General features: G+C 50.2%; 2 protein-coding genes across 2 annotated transcripts in view; both read right to left on the minus strand.

Moving 5' to 3' along the window:
- Positions 1 to 2,551: 2,551 nt before the first annotated feature.
- Positions 2,552 to 11,959, minus strand: LOC119109381 (uncharacterized). Its single transcript, XM_037232997.1, has 4 exons — positions 11,845 to 11,959; positions 7,613 to 7,765; positions 6,524 to 7,226; positions 2,552 to 2,568 (listed from the first exon to the last, which is right to left on the minus strand). The coding sequence occupies exons 1-4, from the start codon at positions 11,845 to 11,847 to the stop codon at positions 2,552 to 2,554; spliced, it is 876 nt and encodes a 291-aa protein (XP_037088892.1). The 5' UTR covers positions 11,848 to 11,959.
- Positions 11,960 to 12,159: 200 nt separating this feature from the next.
- LOC119109382 (uncharacterized) overlaps positions 12,160 to 18,304 on the minus strand; it is a 59,011-nt gene continuing 52,866 nt past the window's right edge. Inside the window, exon 3 of the mRNA XM_037232998.1 lies at positions 12,160 to 12,192. Coding sequence (XP_037088893.1) covers positions 12,160 to 12,192 — 33 coding nt within the window. The remainder of the gene's footprint in view (positions 12,193 to 18,304) is intronic.

Genomic DNA, 18,304 nt, shown 5'->3' on the forward strand with positions numbered 1-18,304 from the left:
GGACGAGGCGCGACAGCGACAGAGCCGGGTGTGGAGTGGCGCCGCTGAGGTCAACTCCGGTCGACAAATAAACAGACCCTCAGCTCTGGTGTTAAGCACGGAATGGAATTATTCAGCTGTGAACCAGTTTTAGAGAACATTTCGATGTGGTTGCATACAAAACGAATATATCTCTACAGTAAGCCCGAATACTGACCACGAGATTTCACCTATCTGCATCATTGTCATATAGCATTAGATCAATAGCCTCTCTAGCCATAGCGGCTCTCTAGCTCTCTATCCCTAGCCCTTTACCGTGTCCAAAGCAGCGATACTACGCATCATACAGTCTTGCAACCAGCTTTAGATGGCCTTGCTATATAAATACGTAATGACAAAACTTGTCAAAAACAATTTATGTTTACTCTAGCATGCCTCTCACCATGGTCACATCTGAATGAAATGCGCCTCACAACGTCTATGAAAGACAACGATCTCCGCCGGTGGGCCCCTGACGCCAAATTAAGCTAACGGGGCTGTAATGCTGGACAATGGCGATGAAGATCGGTTCATCAAACCACGCCCCATGGGTGTTCTTTTATCGTCGCCCTGCAAGAGGGACTCAAAAGACAACTAAAATCTCAGAGACTAGGCAAGCAAGAATTCTGGAGACGGCAGGATTGTAACGCCCTCCCCTCGTTACACGATATCACACAGGTGTGAATGAACTAGCGTAAATGTGAACTTTGAATGGTCAGATGAGGTAAAAAATATGCTTTCTGCTATGCAAAGAAGTAAGCATGCTACGACGATGCGGGAGACAGAGTTTAATAGCCCTCGGAAAGCCTTATAAGACAGACAGCAGTGTATATCGATGAGTGAGGCTTTTGCCACACATGTCATACCTTGGCAGAGGATTGCATTCGCCCGTACGGCTCCGTCAAGACCTTTGCAACTACGTTAGTGAAAAACAGCGTTATATAGGCATTCCAATGCTGCGAGTGTCGCATTATTTCATTATTTAAAGCGTATAAACATACAAATACTAAATGCCGCAAAACTGCGGCAATTCGTATTTATTTATTACAATAAAAATGCCGCAAAGGTCAAAATTTGACCTAGCCTTACCGTGAATGAAATGATCATGTAAAAGCAGCCAGAAGTAGTCTAGTTACTTCACTTTGAATGACAACGTTAAAATAAGTCTTGAAATCCTCTTAGGGTGCATTTCTTGCGATGAATGAGTATAAGTATCACTTCTGAACGAAATGCCACCACCACAGCCTGGAGAGAGGTCATAGATCATAAGCTATCAAGTTCAAAAACTGCGTATTCTTACATCATGCGTAACAATGATACGAAATCAGCTACCACACCAAAATACATGTCGCGCTTCAAACTGATTACAAGTTGTTCAGAAAAAGTGGGAGCCTCTAAGTAACCAATCTATGGCGACAATGAAATGCCATAGCAGAAAAACAAGAATTATGTAATGCACAGGCCAGCTCAAAACCCGCGGCGTCAAAGCCCCCCCCCCCCCCCCCCAAAAAGACGCCTGGTTTAGGTCCACCGGGGAAAGTCGGTGGCTCAAACTCAAGTCTGCTTTGAGCGCTTCTCCACAAACTGCGTAGTGACCTGCCACAAAATCCCTACGGTAGCTCAGGCTATCCAGAATAGCGACTTTGGCGACATTATTAAACAAGTTTTGGTATGGTTCTAGTGGTTGTCAACGGAAAAAGTTTATTTCGCAGAGCTGGAATGAGCGTGAGATATAGGAACCATACTATGTTTCCAGCTGTTTCTTCAACATGTGCATATGCTGCTTAATCTACCGTATACCCTCTTACATGAGATCAGCTTTCTCTATTTCCCATTGTTAGTGAGCGCTCTGGGTGGACCCACCAGATGTGCGTACATCAGCGTCGTGCCTTGTTGCATCCAAAAGCACAACACGTCGAGGAGCGACGACCGTCAATCGGGGCGTGACATAACCTATACCCTCAGCCCCTGTGACGTCCAACGTTACGTCAGTCACTCCCTGCCGATCGCGGAGGATCCCGACCGGTCACCGAACCCGGCCATTAATCGGCCCGACGCCGGCCGGCCATTGGTGGCGCCAGGAGCGCGGCGCGAGCGGACGGGGGTGGCGGCGCGCTGACGGAGCTGGCCGCCTGGGCGGCCCCGCTCATCACTCACCTCTCCGAGCCGGGCGGCGCACGCCGCCGGGGCAAGGCCGGGGTCGGCCCCGGCCGCCGCCACCGCCGGTCCGCTGCCGGGCCCGGCCAGGGCAGAGCCGGCCACAGGCTTCTGGTGGGGGTGCAGAATCGAGCCGTTAGCCAAGTGGGGGCGGCGGTCAGCGCGTGGGCGGGGGACGAGCCACGATCGGGGCGGACAGGCTGCTGCCAGGAACGGCAGCTGAGCACCGACGGCGGTAGGCTGCGCCAGAGGCACAGCTACTTCAATTTACATGCTGACCCATCATTACGAAGTCCAAACCGAAGCTGTGCATGGCTCCGTGCGGATCGAAATCCTCTCAGGAAACAATGCGAGTTGTGCTGAGTTAGTAGAAGCCCTATGGATTGTCATTAACTGAAACCAGAATAGAGTCAGCCAAGTCATCAGTCAGTCGATATAAATAAATTTGCAAATAAGATAAAGCAATGGTCTAACAGCTTGCACATACGTGCTCTCCAAATAGAAAACAGCAATATATAGACGTAATCAAATCAAAATAAATGACTTATGAAGTTTTTAAACGAAGGTAGGATATAACGGGTTAAAAACAGACTGTTGTCACATCGATCAATTAAGACGAGTCATATCTCCAGGACTCGAAATCGGACTCACCTCACGTCGCGCTGGGCGTTCGTAGTCAAAGCCCGAAATCAACCCCCATGCGCTGCGAGTAGCAGTCGCAATCAATCCCACTGAATCTAATTAAACACAGGTCGGGCGCCAGCTGGAGATGTGCGGGGGGGGGGGGGGGGCGTCGACAGCAGCGTTATTGGAGACGAGTTTGGTCTGGTCTCAGTGTGGCCGTCTCATGTGGGATCGCATGTCGATTGATTGGCGCCCGAACAGCCATTAATTGCGAAGAGCCCATCTACGGTGAAAAATACCGCTGCTCTGAGCGCTGCCGAAATTGCAGCCTGGGCAGGGGCGTCGATCATTGCGTCGTACATTCAGACTATCAGTAATAAGTCGGATCCCCTCGGTGCAAATTTATCAGTTCCACAGACACACCGCCATAGTCAGGGTAAGGACCGTCATCGCTGTTGATTTCCCACGCGTTCCCCCGAGTATCGTTTAATCTCCCGCTGATTCCGGCGTGCCCAGTGGGTTTGAGGTTTCACCACCGCATATTTCCCGGCGAGCTCTCGTCGCTAAATATTCCCCGGCCGGACTTCAAGCAGCACGGCGAGCTGTCACGCTGATGGCCTCAGCTGTCATGGCGGCTGAAAAATGGCCAAAAAATGGCGTCCTTGACGCTGTCGCCGCCTCAGGAAAGCTGCCCTCATAAACCCCGAACATCAGCTAAGCTACCGTAAGCTCTCGCATCCATCCTGACCGCTGTCGCCGCCTCAGGAAAGCTGCCCTCACAAACCCCGAACATCAGCTAAGCTACCGTAAGCCCTCGCATCCACCCGCTACAGGACGCTTCCAAACCGGACGCCATGCTGAAGTAATATTCAACAACAAGCCCCGACGTTTTACACCCTCGTTTTAGCCCTTGCTCAACGTTTTTAACGCATTGCATTCTTCACCCAACCGCATACCATGGACCTTTGATCCACCGCATGTTCCCCGTCGCAGCGGACCACCCCGCTCGGCCTCTTCCTGGCAGCCGCACCTCCCGGCCTCTGTCTCGCGGCAGCCGCTCCCGCCTCCGGAGCGCCGCCGCCCCCGCCCCGGCCCCGCCCGCGCGCGCCTGACCCGCCTGGCACGGGCCGCTAAATGGGCGTGCAGGTGCCCCCGTCACTCGCGGGGCGGACGGCTCCCGGGCCGCTGCCGCCGCTAAGTGGCTGGCCGCGGACGAGCTGTGCCGTGTTGGTGCCCCCGTGTCTGTCAGACGCGGAACATTTGTCACATTAAGCGCACTCGAGTGGGAGTGGCGGCCAGATGAATGAAGAGGGCACGGGGATGCGGCAGCAGGTAGGCGGCGCGGGCACAGCGAGAAAAAGGAAATGGGACGTCGCTGAGCACATGTCTGAGCACAGTGAACCGTGTGTTCGGCCCCGTTTTGCGCACGCTTCAGCCTCAGAGCAATAAGGACAGGTCGATTCCGCTGAGACACCTGTTCACAGAATACTATTCCGGCGCAGCGCAGCTTTGAGTTAACTCCGATTTCGGGTCAACGATTAATGTGCCATTTCTGTGGTCGATTGCGAACACAACTGTTAATGACAGATGGTTATTTACTGCCCAGATCAGGTGCTGTGCACATTATACATACCGGCAGTGAGATGCATTTGCATCTGAATCGAACCAGCCATGACCCAGTTGACCCCGCTCCGACTCCAGCTCTATCTCTCGACACAGATACAAAGCAACTGATTTTATCTGGTTTCGATCAACACGAGCCTCAGGGCAGGACCGCCCAATACCTGGTTAACTACTCGTATCGCCTCTTGACATTGCTTGTATGCAAATTTCGCGAGGCCCGAAATGTTGCACGGGTATGTGTAAATAGCACAGATATTAAAGTTTTGTGATACGCGGACGACGCAGTCTTTATTCTAAGTGACGATGCATCGGCCCGCTCTGCCCCAAACTATACCAGCAAAGTTGAGATATTTCTGGGCTTCGTCTGAATATTCAGAAACGTGAATTTGCATGGATAGGTAGTAGACGAATGTGCCGTGATCCTTCATGTGGAATGGAGTCTCAGAGTAGATTAAAGTCGTTGAGGTTTTCTTCGGCATGCTAATGGAAAAGGAAGGCTCAAACTGTTGATGACTGCTTAGCAGATAACCGTTAATGGTTGCTTAGCAGATAACGTGAACCAGCGGCTGCGTCGTATGACAGCCACGACGAACATGTGGAAAGACCAAACTCTTAGCCAGAAGGGATAATAACCCTATCCAAATCATATATGCTATCGCAAGTTTACATCAGGCAACAGCTATTCTGATTCGCACAAAAACCATGCTTGCTTGATCAATAACAAAAAAAATAAGATATTATTGCCTGTAAGGAGGCCTGCCTTCTAAAGTAAGGAAGGGCCTATTGTGCCAAGAAATACGTGAAAGTGGAACGGAAACAGCAAATATCGTGCGTCACTTAAGGGGTCTAAGGCTATCATGGTTAAGAAAGGTAGAGAGTAGCACCCAGTCCCAATTGAGAGAAGTACTATAGGGGGGCTTATGCCGATTTACACTAAAAGACACGTTATGAACGAACTGGATCACATATTTTTTAAGACGTTAGTAGTTCCATAATTGTACGTTAGCATTTTCACCAGTTAGATACACTAAGGCGTCAGCAGATTTTTACCACTTCAGAATCTGTACAAAAGCAGAGTTTGTGGAGCAACAAACACCTTAAATGCGACAACAAACCTGTATGTGTTTCCACACTGCCGTTGGAAGATATCAAATGCGTGGGTGTTTTGGTACGAAACAGCACATTAGTCAGCCATGTACAACTGCGACGGCGGGTTCCTAACGAAGAGACACGGCAGTTTGCTTATGAGCGCCGTATACATTTCACGAAAAGGGAGGAGGGTTCTTGGGCAGCACGCGAATTACGCTCCACCGAGGCGAGTGAGAAAAGAAGAGGCACTGATATCTCTGCCGGATATGTCAGAAGTAGCTGCTCAACAGGTGTCCAGCAGACAGTTGTGTAATGCTCGCCTGCCTGGGGCTGCCTAGCCAAAATGTCGGAGATAAATTGGGAAGAAGAAGGTGAAAAAGGCAGTTAAAAGTGATTTATTTCACTTGAACTTTACAAAAATGCTGTTCATTTTAAGGGCGACATAAGGTATATCCAAGTCAGTTTAAGGGAAGGGAGGGGCAAACGAAGTGAGCATGGTATGCGCGCTGTAAGAACTAGAAGCGGACACAAATTCTGTCACATACATAAATCACCGATATCTTGAAAGCTTCACAATAACAATTCATTCATAACTGACTACGAGTGCTCAATTCGCGGAAAAACATACGAGTACTTTGGAGTTCATTAGTGACTACACCCGCAGCGGTCATGTCCTAAACTTTAGTAGCACAACGTAACAACTTAGGCATCGCTGAGTGTGCACACAAGTGAGTACATTATGTTACGACTCATACCAAGTCAGCATAATTGGATTCAGCGTCCCGGCTAACAGAATATTTGCTGTATGCTAGTCACGAATGCAAGGTCTGTGGAGACGATGGAAACCACGACAATCTGCGTGCTAATGCGATTGTGATGATTAGATCAGCGCGAGTGATGCTGGGGAGTCATGGTGCGTTGAAACGAAACAGGAAAAAGAGTCCTGTACGAAAACGGGAAAGGGTGCATTCAAGGGAAATGACGGCACCAATGAATGAGTTCTGTTGCAAACCATCGCTAGGGGGCAGGTTAATCAAGACATCCGATGGTTGTGCACCCACGTCCTTAATAACAGTACCAATCGCTTGTCTGATGCCGTTTACACACAAGCACTCGCAACACATCCTTACCCCAGGGCTGAGTTCAGCCTCATACTTCTCGACGGTGCTCTCGGTCCGCGTGCCCGGCCCGTCGTCTTCTGCGAGGCTCGCTGTCCCCGCCTCACCAGGCGGCGCCTGTACCACTGGACCAGATGTCGCCACCGCCGCGCCGCAAGATAGTGCTACCTCCGACGGGGACTCGTTCTCGTCCCGAGCAGGCACCTCGGGGATGTCCCGCTCGAGCCGCGTAAGCTGCGCCTCCACGCCCTGCAGCGCACTGTTCAGCGACACGATGCGCCTCGCGATGTCGGAGAGCTCTGCCGTCCGCCCGGGCCGCGCGTCGTCCTCCACCTGCTGCGTCCACACGTCACCCGTCACTGGCGCGTCCCCGGACGTCACGGCGCCGGCCGCGCGCCGATCGCCGCACCACTGAGGCGGAGGCCGCCACCACTCGCCGCACCCAGCCCTGACGGCGCGCACTGGCTCCGACTTCTCTGGAGCGCCGCCGGCGGCGGGGGGAGGCTCGGTCCGTGAGGCGGAGAGCCACTGCGGGCCCTCCCCCGTGTCGGGGTCGTATGTCCACTCGTCTTCCGAGGATGGCGGCGCAGTGTCCAGCTGGAAACGACATTTGGTACGTGAGAACCATACGTGCCAGTTCTGCGTATAAGTGGCATTTAATTCTGCTGAGGGTGCGCGAATATGCATCATTCGTAATCATATGACGCAATCGCATTTAATACACGCATGCCGTTCACACAGTAGCAATACGATTCCCCAGACGGCAAATAAAAATCATGTGTCAAAAATATTCAAGGGTGGCCCCTATTCACGGCATCGCCACACCAGGATCGAAGGCGGGGCGTCATCCCCAGTTCACCGTCATATTCACGCCATCGTTGCATTCACTTCAATATTTTCCTTCGCCGGTGCCATTCCGTCCGTGGATAAAGCAGCCGAAGACCAGCCTCGGATCCCGGGGCTTCATCGAAACATCAACTGACCGTTGAATCCAGCGCGGAGCACTTTGACCGGTCAGCGCCCCTCGAGGTGGCAGCAGCGGCTGGCGCTGTGACGTAGTCAGACGGGGCAGTGGCGCACTCCGAGTCGGTCGATCTCCACGAGGAACAGCGCTGAATGAGCCGCGGTGCCTCCTCCTGCAAAATGAGTCGTGAGCTCATAGAGACAATCGTTGCCGGAAATTAGAATGCGGTTTTAACAGCAGACCTAGATTAACCATTACACGACCGAGAGCGACATACGCAGAACTCTTGACCAGCACATTTCTCGTGCCATATTTCAGTGTTGCTTTGTCACAAGACTTATAAACGTGTCAATCGTATGGGTAATTTTCATCAAAGCCCCTGTCATGCCTATCATACAAAAAACTTTGCCATTCAGTTTGTCTTCTCTTCGTCCATTCCACCTCACTCGCTTGGAGCCTTGAATGACAGGACGTGAGCTCGGCCCGCCAGGTTCTGCAGAATGTAGCACCCACCAATCCTCCGCGCAGACGCGCATGGGGCGCATGCACACACTCAGCAGAACCACACAGACCTTAGACGAGAGTGGCCTTGAGCGAGAGCGGCCCACTGCTGAACGTTTGAAGCCCCATTACACCCGAACATCACTCCGAATCTGCCAAACCCATCAGCTGCTAGGGAAGCTAGGACCTTCGGCCCCTTAAGTAAAACAACAACCGCGCGTGTTTGCTCTAAAAGTGGGAGGCTCGCCAAACGAAAGCCGATCTGAGACTGGAAATATGTCGCGACTAGTGACGCACGGACCGACATGCAGCTTCCCTCCACGGCATACTCGCCGGCCTTAAACAAAACAGCACGTCACATCGCCCGTGAAGCTGTCAGGTCTTGACAGACCAGCTATCCGTTCGTTCCCGGCAATAACTACAGCGCTGATGGCGGCGATGCGAGCTCCGCGCGCACCTACATCAGTCTGCTTCGTCCCGCGCCCTCCTGCCGTGAGCAGAGCCCGCTGTCACCACCCACCCTCCGCAGATGAGACGGGTGCCAGCGTCGCAGCGGCCGCAGAGCTCGGTCCGTCACAGCTGGCAGCCAGAGGAGCCGCCTCGCTGCCGTCACCGCACGCGCCGGGTCGGACGGCGCGCGTTTTTGCGGCGCGCGCTGAGCGCCGTGCGCACCGGCGCCGACGGGCGGTAAACAGGTGCGATGGACCGGCGCTGGCGGCTGCCACCGGCGCGTGTTGTTGTCAGGCGTAGCTGCTGCTGACGGATGCCAGCTTATCACGCCGGCAAAGGCGGTCCATTTGCTATCCGGGTTCGAGATGGCGAGAAGTGCACGTGGGTGCTATCATTATGGGCTGGGTTAGTTATGATTATTATGGTGTTTTAATTAAGCGAAGAAATAAGAGTGAGTCTGTAAGCCTGCCAAGTTAGAAAGAAGGAAAAGCGCTGGTGCAATCTCCGCTCTCGGAGTTGGGGCAATTAGTCCCCAGCTGTCAATCAGACAGCTCGTTAGCCCAACTGCGTATCTTGTGGGTATCATTTGTCGGCAGTTGCCAGCCAGATGAGGTCGATTAAGATTCGGTCCTCGCGTTCCGAGCCGGCGCCACAGATTTTGAGCTGGGGATAGGGCTTTCCAGTGGGTCTCCTTGGCAAAATGGAGCCTCCTCACAGTGTGGCCTCCTGCGCAGTGTCGTGTTCAAGGGGATGCACAATGAGGACTGCGCCCCCCTTTCACATTTTTACGTGTATGATATCCAAGCAGATCAAGGTCAACAATTGCGACATCCAGAATGACCGGGGTGCATTCTAATTGCCCAGGACAGGATTTGTTACCCAGCACACAGGATGCGTGTGATTCGTGAAAGGGGCCTTCAATCCAGCCAAGGAATCTCGCTCTCCCAACACAGGGGATAGTGTTACGGAACCGCGGTTTTTTGAAGCATGAACTCGTCCTCGTGCTCCCGAAACGGGGCCTGCTTAATATAGAGGGTGCTTCATGAATGTAGAGGGTACCTCCTAATCTAAAACAGGGTCCTCCCAGTTTGTAATGGGTATCTCCTTATAAAACTGGCCAACTGGTCTAAGGCGCTGGCTACCTTGTTCATAAAAGTGACCCCATGATCCACAACACGGATCTCTTGATGAAGCAAAGGGTTTTTGGGCCAGACGGACCCTTCTCTTGCTCAACTGTTTTTATCTTAATTTTGTTTTAATCATTTTAATTTATTTATTTTAATTTAATTAGGAACTTCCGTCATCTGAAGTTTGGTACTATACGGGAAGCCACAATGTCTTTGATTTGGAAGAAGAGGTCTCCCTGAAATGGAGAAGGAGCAGAAACATACTCTTGCCTCCCAGCCTACCGGCAGGCAAGGGAGCAAATGCCGCCTATGCTCCACCTCCCACCCACCCGCCACCACCTGCTGCGCAGCCCCTGTTGGCGTTGGCCATTTACCATAATGCTAACACACCTATATGATTAATGTGATTGGGAAGTGTCGAAAAAAACACCAGCAAAGGACAACTAGGCCATATAATTCAAAGGAATTCTTATCTTGGCCTTATTCCACGTTGGCCGTTGAAGAGAAAGTGAAACGCTGTGACACCTACATATTTGGGACACCAGTTTCCGTCGATATTGCATGAGTCGAATTTACAGGTACCTACAACAACTCACATTTACAAAAACACACACACACACAAACGCAACTGCGATTTTTGAAGAGCAATTGATTTGGCCAGATCGTGAGATTGTTTCAGCAAAGGTGCACGACCAACATAATTCAAGCACATTTCAGTTAGATACTCATCGCAGTCTCTGCGATTACGCACGGGGACCTCACGTCGATCCCGTTCACAATTGGCACGACAGTCGGCACAGTAAAGACAAAAGGCTATATGCAGACATTATCAATTGATTTTGGCATACCTGAAATGTAGTGGACGAATGTACTCCGCCACTTATTGGCCCATAAATAACAGGAATTTCTACCGCAAGCATAAATACGCAATGAATGCGGAGTATGGGTGTGAATGATGTATGCATGTTTACGGAAATAACGTTTGTGATTGGCAGAATCAGAGGTTTAAGCAATTTGGTGAGAAGTGCACTGGTGGAAAAATGTGTGTCGCTAGACCACGTGATATGTCGCTGGTACATACATGCTGTGTAAGCACGGCTCTGCAGTCAACTGAGCATCCAAATAAACAGTGTTTACCACAGCCAAAGTACGCTTCGAAAACAGCCACTGTTCTAAGCACCACAAGACGTAAAACACAGAGCTACAGTATTACATTCCCTTAAATCCGCTTGATATCGGTTTCATGCCTGTCTTCATTTCCCTAAATACGATGTTTCGAACTCTAATAACATTTATTGCATAACCAATTTGGGCAATTCGCGTACAGCGGACATTGCAACGCACATACTTAAAAAAAACGGAAAACGTAACTTTTATAGTGGTGATCAGAGATCCACATGGTATTTCTCATCAGAACGGCTGCGTCAGATACAAATTTTGAGCCAATCAGGATTTCGAGGAAACTGGCATTACCGACCCAATCAGATGCGTTAGTTCTAGCACTGATTGCAAAATGAAAAGTGAGGATAACCGTGAGAGGTGGAATACCCTGTTTAAGGGAGTAACATTTGATGTGCCCGTTGCGCTCTCAAGTCTCTCGTTGAAAACTATGACCAGGAACAGACCTGACGGCAGGACGATTCAGGACAGACCCTCTTGAGCAGTGCAGCTCTGTACGCTGGCTCCAGAAACCGGCCATTGTACCGACATCGCAGCAAGCATCAGCCCACCGGCTCGGCCATCAGACCAGGGGCAGCGCCAGCAGCTGACCCACGTCAGTCAAAGCGCTCCTCTGATCAGGCGGAAGTGTCGCCGCCCACCTCACTCTCAGGCTCGTTAAACAGCCACGTGATGACAGGCTCCTCATGGGAAATAAGACTCGCCTTGGCTCGCCCCTGGGTATAACTGACGGGCGGTCTGGTAAAAGGTGAGACAAACCGCCCCCTTTTGGGTGTGCCCCTCGCAAGACTGATGGGGGCATGACCGTTCAGGTTGACGGCATGACGTTATGGCCCTCATCCTCTCGTGCGTTCCCGTCCACCTGAGACTGTCCCCTGCCTCCGTTCGAACCCTTCTCTCACCCCCGAATCTCCGGCACCGCAACAGATCGTCCGACCACCAAAGGACACAACTTCGAGCCGGCAGGCTAACTCCAACAGCACCCGGCACTTACCATCGCGTCCCGCCCCCGGCTCGGCCGTCGTCGATCTTGCACCGTCACTGACCTTCCAAAGCACAAGCCCCACTTCGCCGTCCCCACCGACAGCCGCCCACCGCGCTCTCCCACGGTCTGCGACCGCGACGCTCACCAGACCCCGCGCCGCCGCAGATCAAGGTGTCTCCAGACTCCAGCCCCGCCGGCGCCGCATTCGTCGCCGACCCAACGCTGCCAAAACGCCCGCGGCGACGCTGTTCGTCGGAAGGCAGACGGTGGGGGGGGGGGGGGGGGGGGGGGGGTTGAGATGCGGCAGAACCTCTGCATGACGCCTCAGGGGCCGACGACGACGGCGTCGCGGGGCGTCTGGGGGCACGCCAGACTAAACACGGGGCACACGGGAGCCGCGGGGGAAGAAGGGGGGGGGGGGGGGCGGGGCGGGACTTCCCGCCGGGTGCGGCGCCGAGCTTCTGCCAGCAGCGGGGCAGCTAGCCCAGTTACGTTCGGGGGCTGTGATGTTTGGGAGCGTAACAATGCCACTGCTGTGTCGCACGTGGAACGCGAGCCCCTGGCCGCACCGGTGTGTTTGCTTGTCAGAGAGGATGGATGAACTGAAGCTAAGTGGTGGCAGCCGGCTGGCGTGTGGTGCGGCTTATGACAGTGGGGCTCTGGTATTTTGAAAAATACAATTTGGTCACTGCTTGCAAGTTTTTTTTCGCCTTCGGCTTACGCTAAATTCAGCATGAAAGACATGCTTGTGTTGGCATCATGTCTAACTGAAATCGTGTATTAGGTCAATATCTAGAAGCCATCTGTGCTCTCCCGATCAAGATCGTACGTTTCCCTTTGCCAAGCGTTTCAATGAAAGGGAGTGCCTCATCTTCACGCCATATTACAAAACCATGCTCTAGCTAAACGTCAGGACCAGTTACGTCTATTAATAGTAGCAAGTGCCATTGCAGCACTGTGAAGACATGATGAGGACATCAGTTTTAAAGATTTTTGGGTCCTTACCACGTTAGCAACGCGACGCCTTGTAAATGCACTATGCTTCTTCACTGCAGCTGTCGCGATCGCTGCCGTCATGACAGCCGCCGGGCGCAAATAAATACACGCTTGTGATTGGCTGAGTGGGCGGCAAGGGCCTGCTACCGGGAGCGCATTGGTTGAAGTTTGAATCAGTGCGTCACTATGGACCATGAATACTCCCATTCCCAAAGCCAAAGCGCACCTCGAAAAGAGTCATTGTGGTAAACGTCGCAGGGGAGAAATCGAACCCATGGTATAAAGCTTCGTTGAATTCCCTGGATCAAAGCTTCATGTTTGCAAATCTGCTTTTCTGCAAATAGAGTTTTCACGCTGTCGTAGCATTTCTTACACAACAAATTTCACAAATTAGGGTGTCGCGAACATTACAAAACAAATTGTTGGAAAAGCAATACCAATGAAATGTGCTCCTTTGAAAGAGGTGAGCAGGGAGTTCAATGAGAGTTCTCCCGCAGGTACGGCTGTTTCAAATTGAAATTCTGAGCTTCTGAGAAGGATTGCGAGAAATCTGGCATTACTAATGCAATTAGACGTGTCTGATCTAACTATAAGTCAAAAGTGCAAAAACATGGCATGTTCCTTTACTGGGAGCATGACCGCCAAGGGATCCGCTATTGCATTGCCCACAGCTATGTAGTTTTGGTGCGGCTATGCTGTGTCCTGAAATTATTTTGCAAAAACGTCGAGGAGTCAGATTTACCCCATTCCCACCCGGGCGCGCGCTAATGACCGACATCGCTACTCCTAAATAATATCAGGCAAACCTTTGAAAATTTGGTTTGTTATTCTATAGCTTTTCAGCGGTGTGGACGTTTGCGTAATGTTATTCCATTTGTGTCACCTGGTTTACTGGCGTGTCATGTCTGCCATGGGCGGTCTGTCACTGATGCTCTTACTATAGCAAAATGTGATTTCCGACATATTTGCATTCTGATTGTCGGCTCACTTTTGTTTTTGAATGGCTCAAAACTTAAGTAATATAACATGCATTATTTGAACTTGTTAAAGGGAGTATGCAACGTTCTTGTACTTTTCACTTATTGAGAAACCAGACGCGTCCAGTTTGGTCGGCAACGCCAGTTTTTTTCATTCTTCAGAATATCTCAGAATTCCAAGTTAGATTAGACGCTAAGGTGGGAAAAATGTTCTTGAAATCTCTGCTCACCACTATCAGAGAAGTACTTTTCTTTTGCAGTCTTTTCCAACGTGGGTGTCATGCAATTCTTGCAATACTTGCAGTTCGTCGAAATTCTTGCGTAGTTAATGACAGCGTGAAAGTGTGAGGTTGAAATATTCTAGTTAGGATAACCGATTTACAAGCATGACGCTATTGTTACGAGAATGCAACGAAGCATTATTCTATGGCTTTGATATCTTCCATGTAAAAATAGAATCGGCGTGACACACAGTGGCAGTTATTTCGGAGCGCACTTTGGCTTTATGAAACAGAGGATAATATAGTCTAAAGTGACGCACTGGTTCAAACTTGAACCAGTGCACTTCTCGGTAAATGGCCTTCGCCGCTCATGCTATGCGCTATGCTCATCACAAATGTCCACTCGCACTGACGCCATTAATACCAGTAGAGATGCCACTTTCAAGATAGCAGATCCATAATGTGTGCTCAAATGTGGTAGCTCTAGTCCGTAACGGCTGTGACGCCCCTCAGCAGATTATGCCGTCGTCATGGCGACGGCAGCCGCGACAGCTACAACTGTAGCGAGATAGGGCTTCACTCTGGGTCACAAGAACTGAAAAAGTGTGATGTGTGCCAAAGCACTGTCAGCGCAATCTAGAATAGAAAATAATTTAAAATAACCTCCTCATTGCATTTTAATGGTACTGCGGGGGCACTACCCAGTGCTATAATTTGACGTATCTGGTCCTGGGGTTTCACCAGAGTATGCTTTTGAAGTATGCCCCAAAAGCGAGGCATTCTTTTAAAAAATTTCGACCCGCAAAATAATGCCAGGTCTGGCCTACATCCCAGCTACAAGCGCGCGACCTCTTGCGGATGAGGTGTGGCGGGTTAGCGGGTTGAAATGTTGCGTCTCTAGTATGACCCTTATGGCCTGATTTGGAATAGCACAAGTCACAGACACTGATGGCTCGCTATGGATGCATGACGAAGCGCACCCCAAAATCATAACACCCACCGCATTTCCGCTGGCATAGCACACATGGTTTTGAAAAAGGAAAAAAGGAAAAAATCCACCAGGTGTACCGCGTGACCCTGGTTTGACCGACGAGAGGCCAGCTACGCATGCTAGCGTATGATTCATTTGGTATCTTTATTTTGCACTGAAAAAATCTGAAAATGCTGCCATGACACAAGCGCAATGATGGACTATGAGTATAACATAATGTGTGGCCGTTACAGCAGTGTTTGAGTCAATGAGTGTAGAGGCTCAAATCTACTTCACCAGTGTTTCTTCTTCTTTTTCCGCTGTTGATGGTTGATAGTATTGGAAATTATTTTTTCGTCGTAATATTTTCGTAGTTGTTGACGGAACGATTGGAATGAAGCGACAAGAAAGAAAACGATTGAAAAATGGTCTCGATGGTATTGGTCCTTTCAATATGGACCTAACCAGAGGCGACTGTCGAATAGTCGTTCTTTCATTTCAGTGGCGTGAACAAAACAGCGTCTCTAACGATAAGACCGTGATCATTTCTGCACAGGTCTTTATTTAAAACTACCGACCTTTGGAGCTGCGGGGTATCGATCCCCGTATCTCTCACATACTAAACGAGTTCTCTACCAACTGAGAGATTAGACCAGCTGGATATTTGCGAGCATGTTTTACAGCGCGCCAGGAATGTTTAAACCGCACGCATGTTCTTACGATCACGCTCGATTCCTACTAGGTTACCAATCAAAACTCGGAATTTTTGGAACTGTGGGCATCGGTCCCGATACTTCTGCAATCTAAGCGAGCGCTCAACAACTTGAGCTACAGCCCCCGGTAAATTTGGATGAGTCGGTTATCCTGGTTTCGCCCGGTCTTCTTGGCCTTTGTCTCACGTCAGCCCCCTCCCCCCCCCCCCCACACACACACGTCACGATTCCCTAGAATCACGCACTTGACTTCCCCAAATTACGTACGCTTTGGGCGTGTACGGTCCTCGCCACGGAATGAGTCGTCATTTCAATACAGGCGCTGAGATAGCTCACCAGGAACATCTGCCTCGCATTAACTGAAAATAAATATACATATTAGAGCTGCCGTTACCCACAACATCTAAACATGTGTAATTGGCATGAATCAAATTTTCCTCACGAAGCATCAAACAAAATTCAGACAAAAACAGACGTTCGGTTAAGGGACGGGACAGCGGTAATGCTTGGGATATTTATGTGGTCCTTTAAGAGAATATTTCACATTCGAAGATGTGAACCAAGCATCGGATATGATGAAATAAGCTTACCTATAACTATTGGTGCACTTCTAGGTGGAAAAGATTCCATCAGACAGCGCATTTTCTCTCTTCAGTAAATATGTTCCTCGATGCGCCATTGTTCGATCACGTCATCGCATTTTTCACAACATTGATTACGAGCCAATGTACGGCCGTTATATCTAGCAATCGTGAATCGCCAGATATGACCAACTCGACCAATACTTATTTCTTGGCCCTGATGGACACATGGCTTATGGAGTACAGAACTCGAATAACGTTATTATGATGTAATGAATGTCAGGTATCATAATGAAATTAAATTTAAATGCTCTCCCCGAAATACTTTGCACATCTTTGCGGGCGTACAGGACCAAGACAACCCCATCGGTTTTTTTACCAGAAAGTCACAGTACGTAGCAACACCTTGTTCAATAGTCAATTTTGCTTTACACCGCTTCCATCTTGCAATTGGGTGTCTCCAAACGGAAGGTAATGTCCTTGCCTGTCCTTTGTGTGTTCCCCCGCAATGCACAGAGCACCACCTCTTCCGTGCGGGTTTTCCGTTATTAAATTTCCTGAGGTTTAGAATATCTCTCCTAAGCATACACTCCATGGGAGAGTGATGACCGCGAGCCACACGAGCAGCTACTGAATCGGTCAGGAGGACGAGTTGCCTCTTGCTGTGTTCTGAGCCAACGAAAGCGCTGAAGGGATGGGAAGAGTGATGTATTTGAGCGGTTCCATGTGGTCGCCAACAGAACAAGACGGTCTCGGTATTGCACGTTGGTATACACGCCGCGACCTTGTCGCCTTACAGGCCGTGTGTGTGTGTGTGTGTGTGTGTGTGTGTGTGTGTGTGTGTGTGTGTGTGTGTGTGTGTGTGTGTGTGTGTGTGTGTGTGTGTGTGTGTGTGTGTGTGTGTGTGTGTGTGTGTGTGTGTGTGTGTGTGTGTGTGTGTGTGTGTGTATGTGTGTGTATGTGTGTGTGCCTGCGTGTGTGTATGTATGTGTGTATGCGTGTACTGTAAATGAAAACGCCGAATGTAACGGGCCAGGCAGATGAAACGAAGCTAACAACCAAACACGGTTTTAGAGATGAGTTTTCCCGGCACCACACAGCAGGCAGCGAGCGCAAGATCGCGATTTGCACCGAGCTGAACTCCTGATCCAGCTTTGTTGTGGAGTTCATGTTTGGGCGGGTAATTACCTGGCACCAGTAATGCGACTAAATGTCTGACTGAAGCTTGCCAGATTTTTCCTTGCCGTCGTTGTACAGCATGTCGATGAGCAGGATTAACATCTGGTAGCTGGCAACCTGCCGGTGTTATTCAATCATAATAATGTCTAGGGATGACCTGCTAAAATTAAAAAAATGCACTGAATTTGTGCACGAAATAGGTTGTGAGGCCTTCTGATTGTTGTCAACAATTTTCTGGAGTATGTAGGAGGCATGAGCACCATCAGATGCACGATGTTAAGAAAACCTGGTGTGGGAAAGCTGTCGCAAGGAGGGTCATTCAACAGCGAATGTAACAAGAATGCGTAGCTTGAGGAACTCTGTTGAGGCTACTGCTATGCCTGCTGTGGCCTAATCTCCACACATGGATACGGAATTCGAATCGAGCTGTTCGATATTCCGTGGTGTTGAAGGAGATCCCAAACATTGCTACTGTTCCGTCCCTGAACCCGACGTTTGTATTTCTCTGTATTTTGTTTGATGCTTCCTTAAGATAATTTAAGGCATGTCTTTTATAAATGCTGAAATGTTTAGAACACTGGCAGCTTCAAGATGCTTTTTTTTAGTTAAGGTGAGGCCGATGTTTCTGCTCAGCTACAGGTGGAGCTTTGACAAAAGGAGCCATAGTATATGGGGGGGGGGGGGGGCGTGGCCTTGACGAAGATGAAGGCCAGAACAGAGTGAAACCGGGCTGCTGGACTCTCCCAAAACATTCCAAATCTCATTAGAGGCCGTGGATCAAGTAGAAGACCGCCTGCTTAGCACGTGAGAGGTACGGGATGGACAACGCGCA

Source organism: Pollicipes pollicipes, unplaced genomic scaffold (assembly GCF_011947565.3).
Source record: "Pollicipes pollicipes isolate AB1234 unplaced genomic scaffold, Ppol_2.1 Scaffold_7231;HRSCAF=8579_pilon_pilon_pilon, whole genome shotgun sequence".
Taxonomy (NCBI): Eukaryota; Metazoa; Arthropoda; class Thecostraca; order Pollicipedomorpha; family Pollicipedidae; genus Pollicipes; species Pollicipes pollicipes.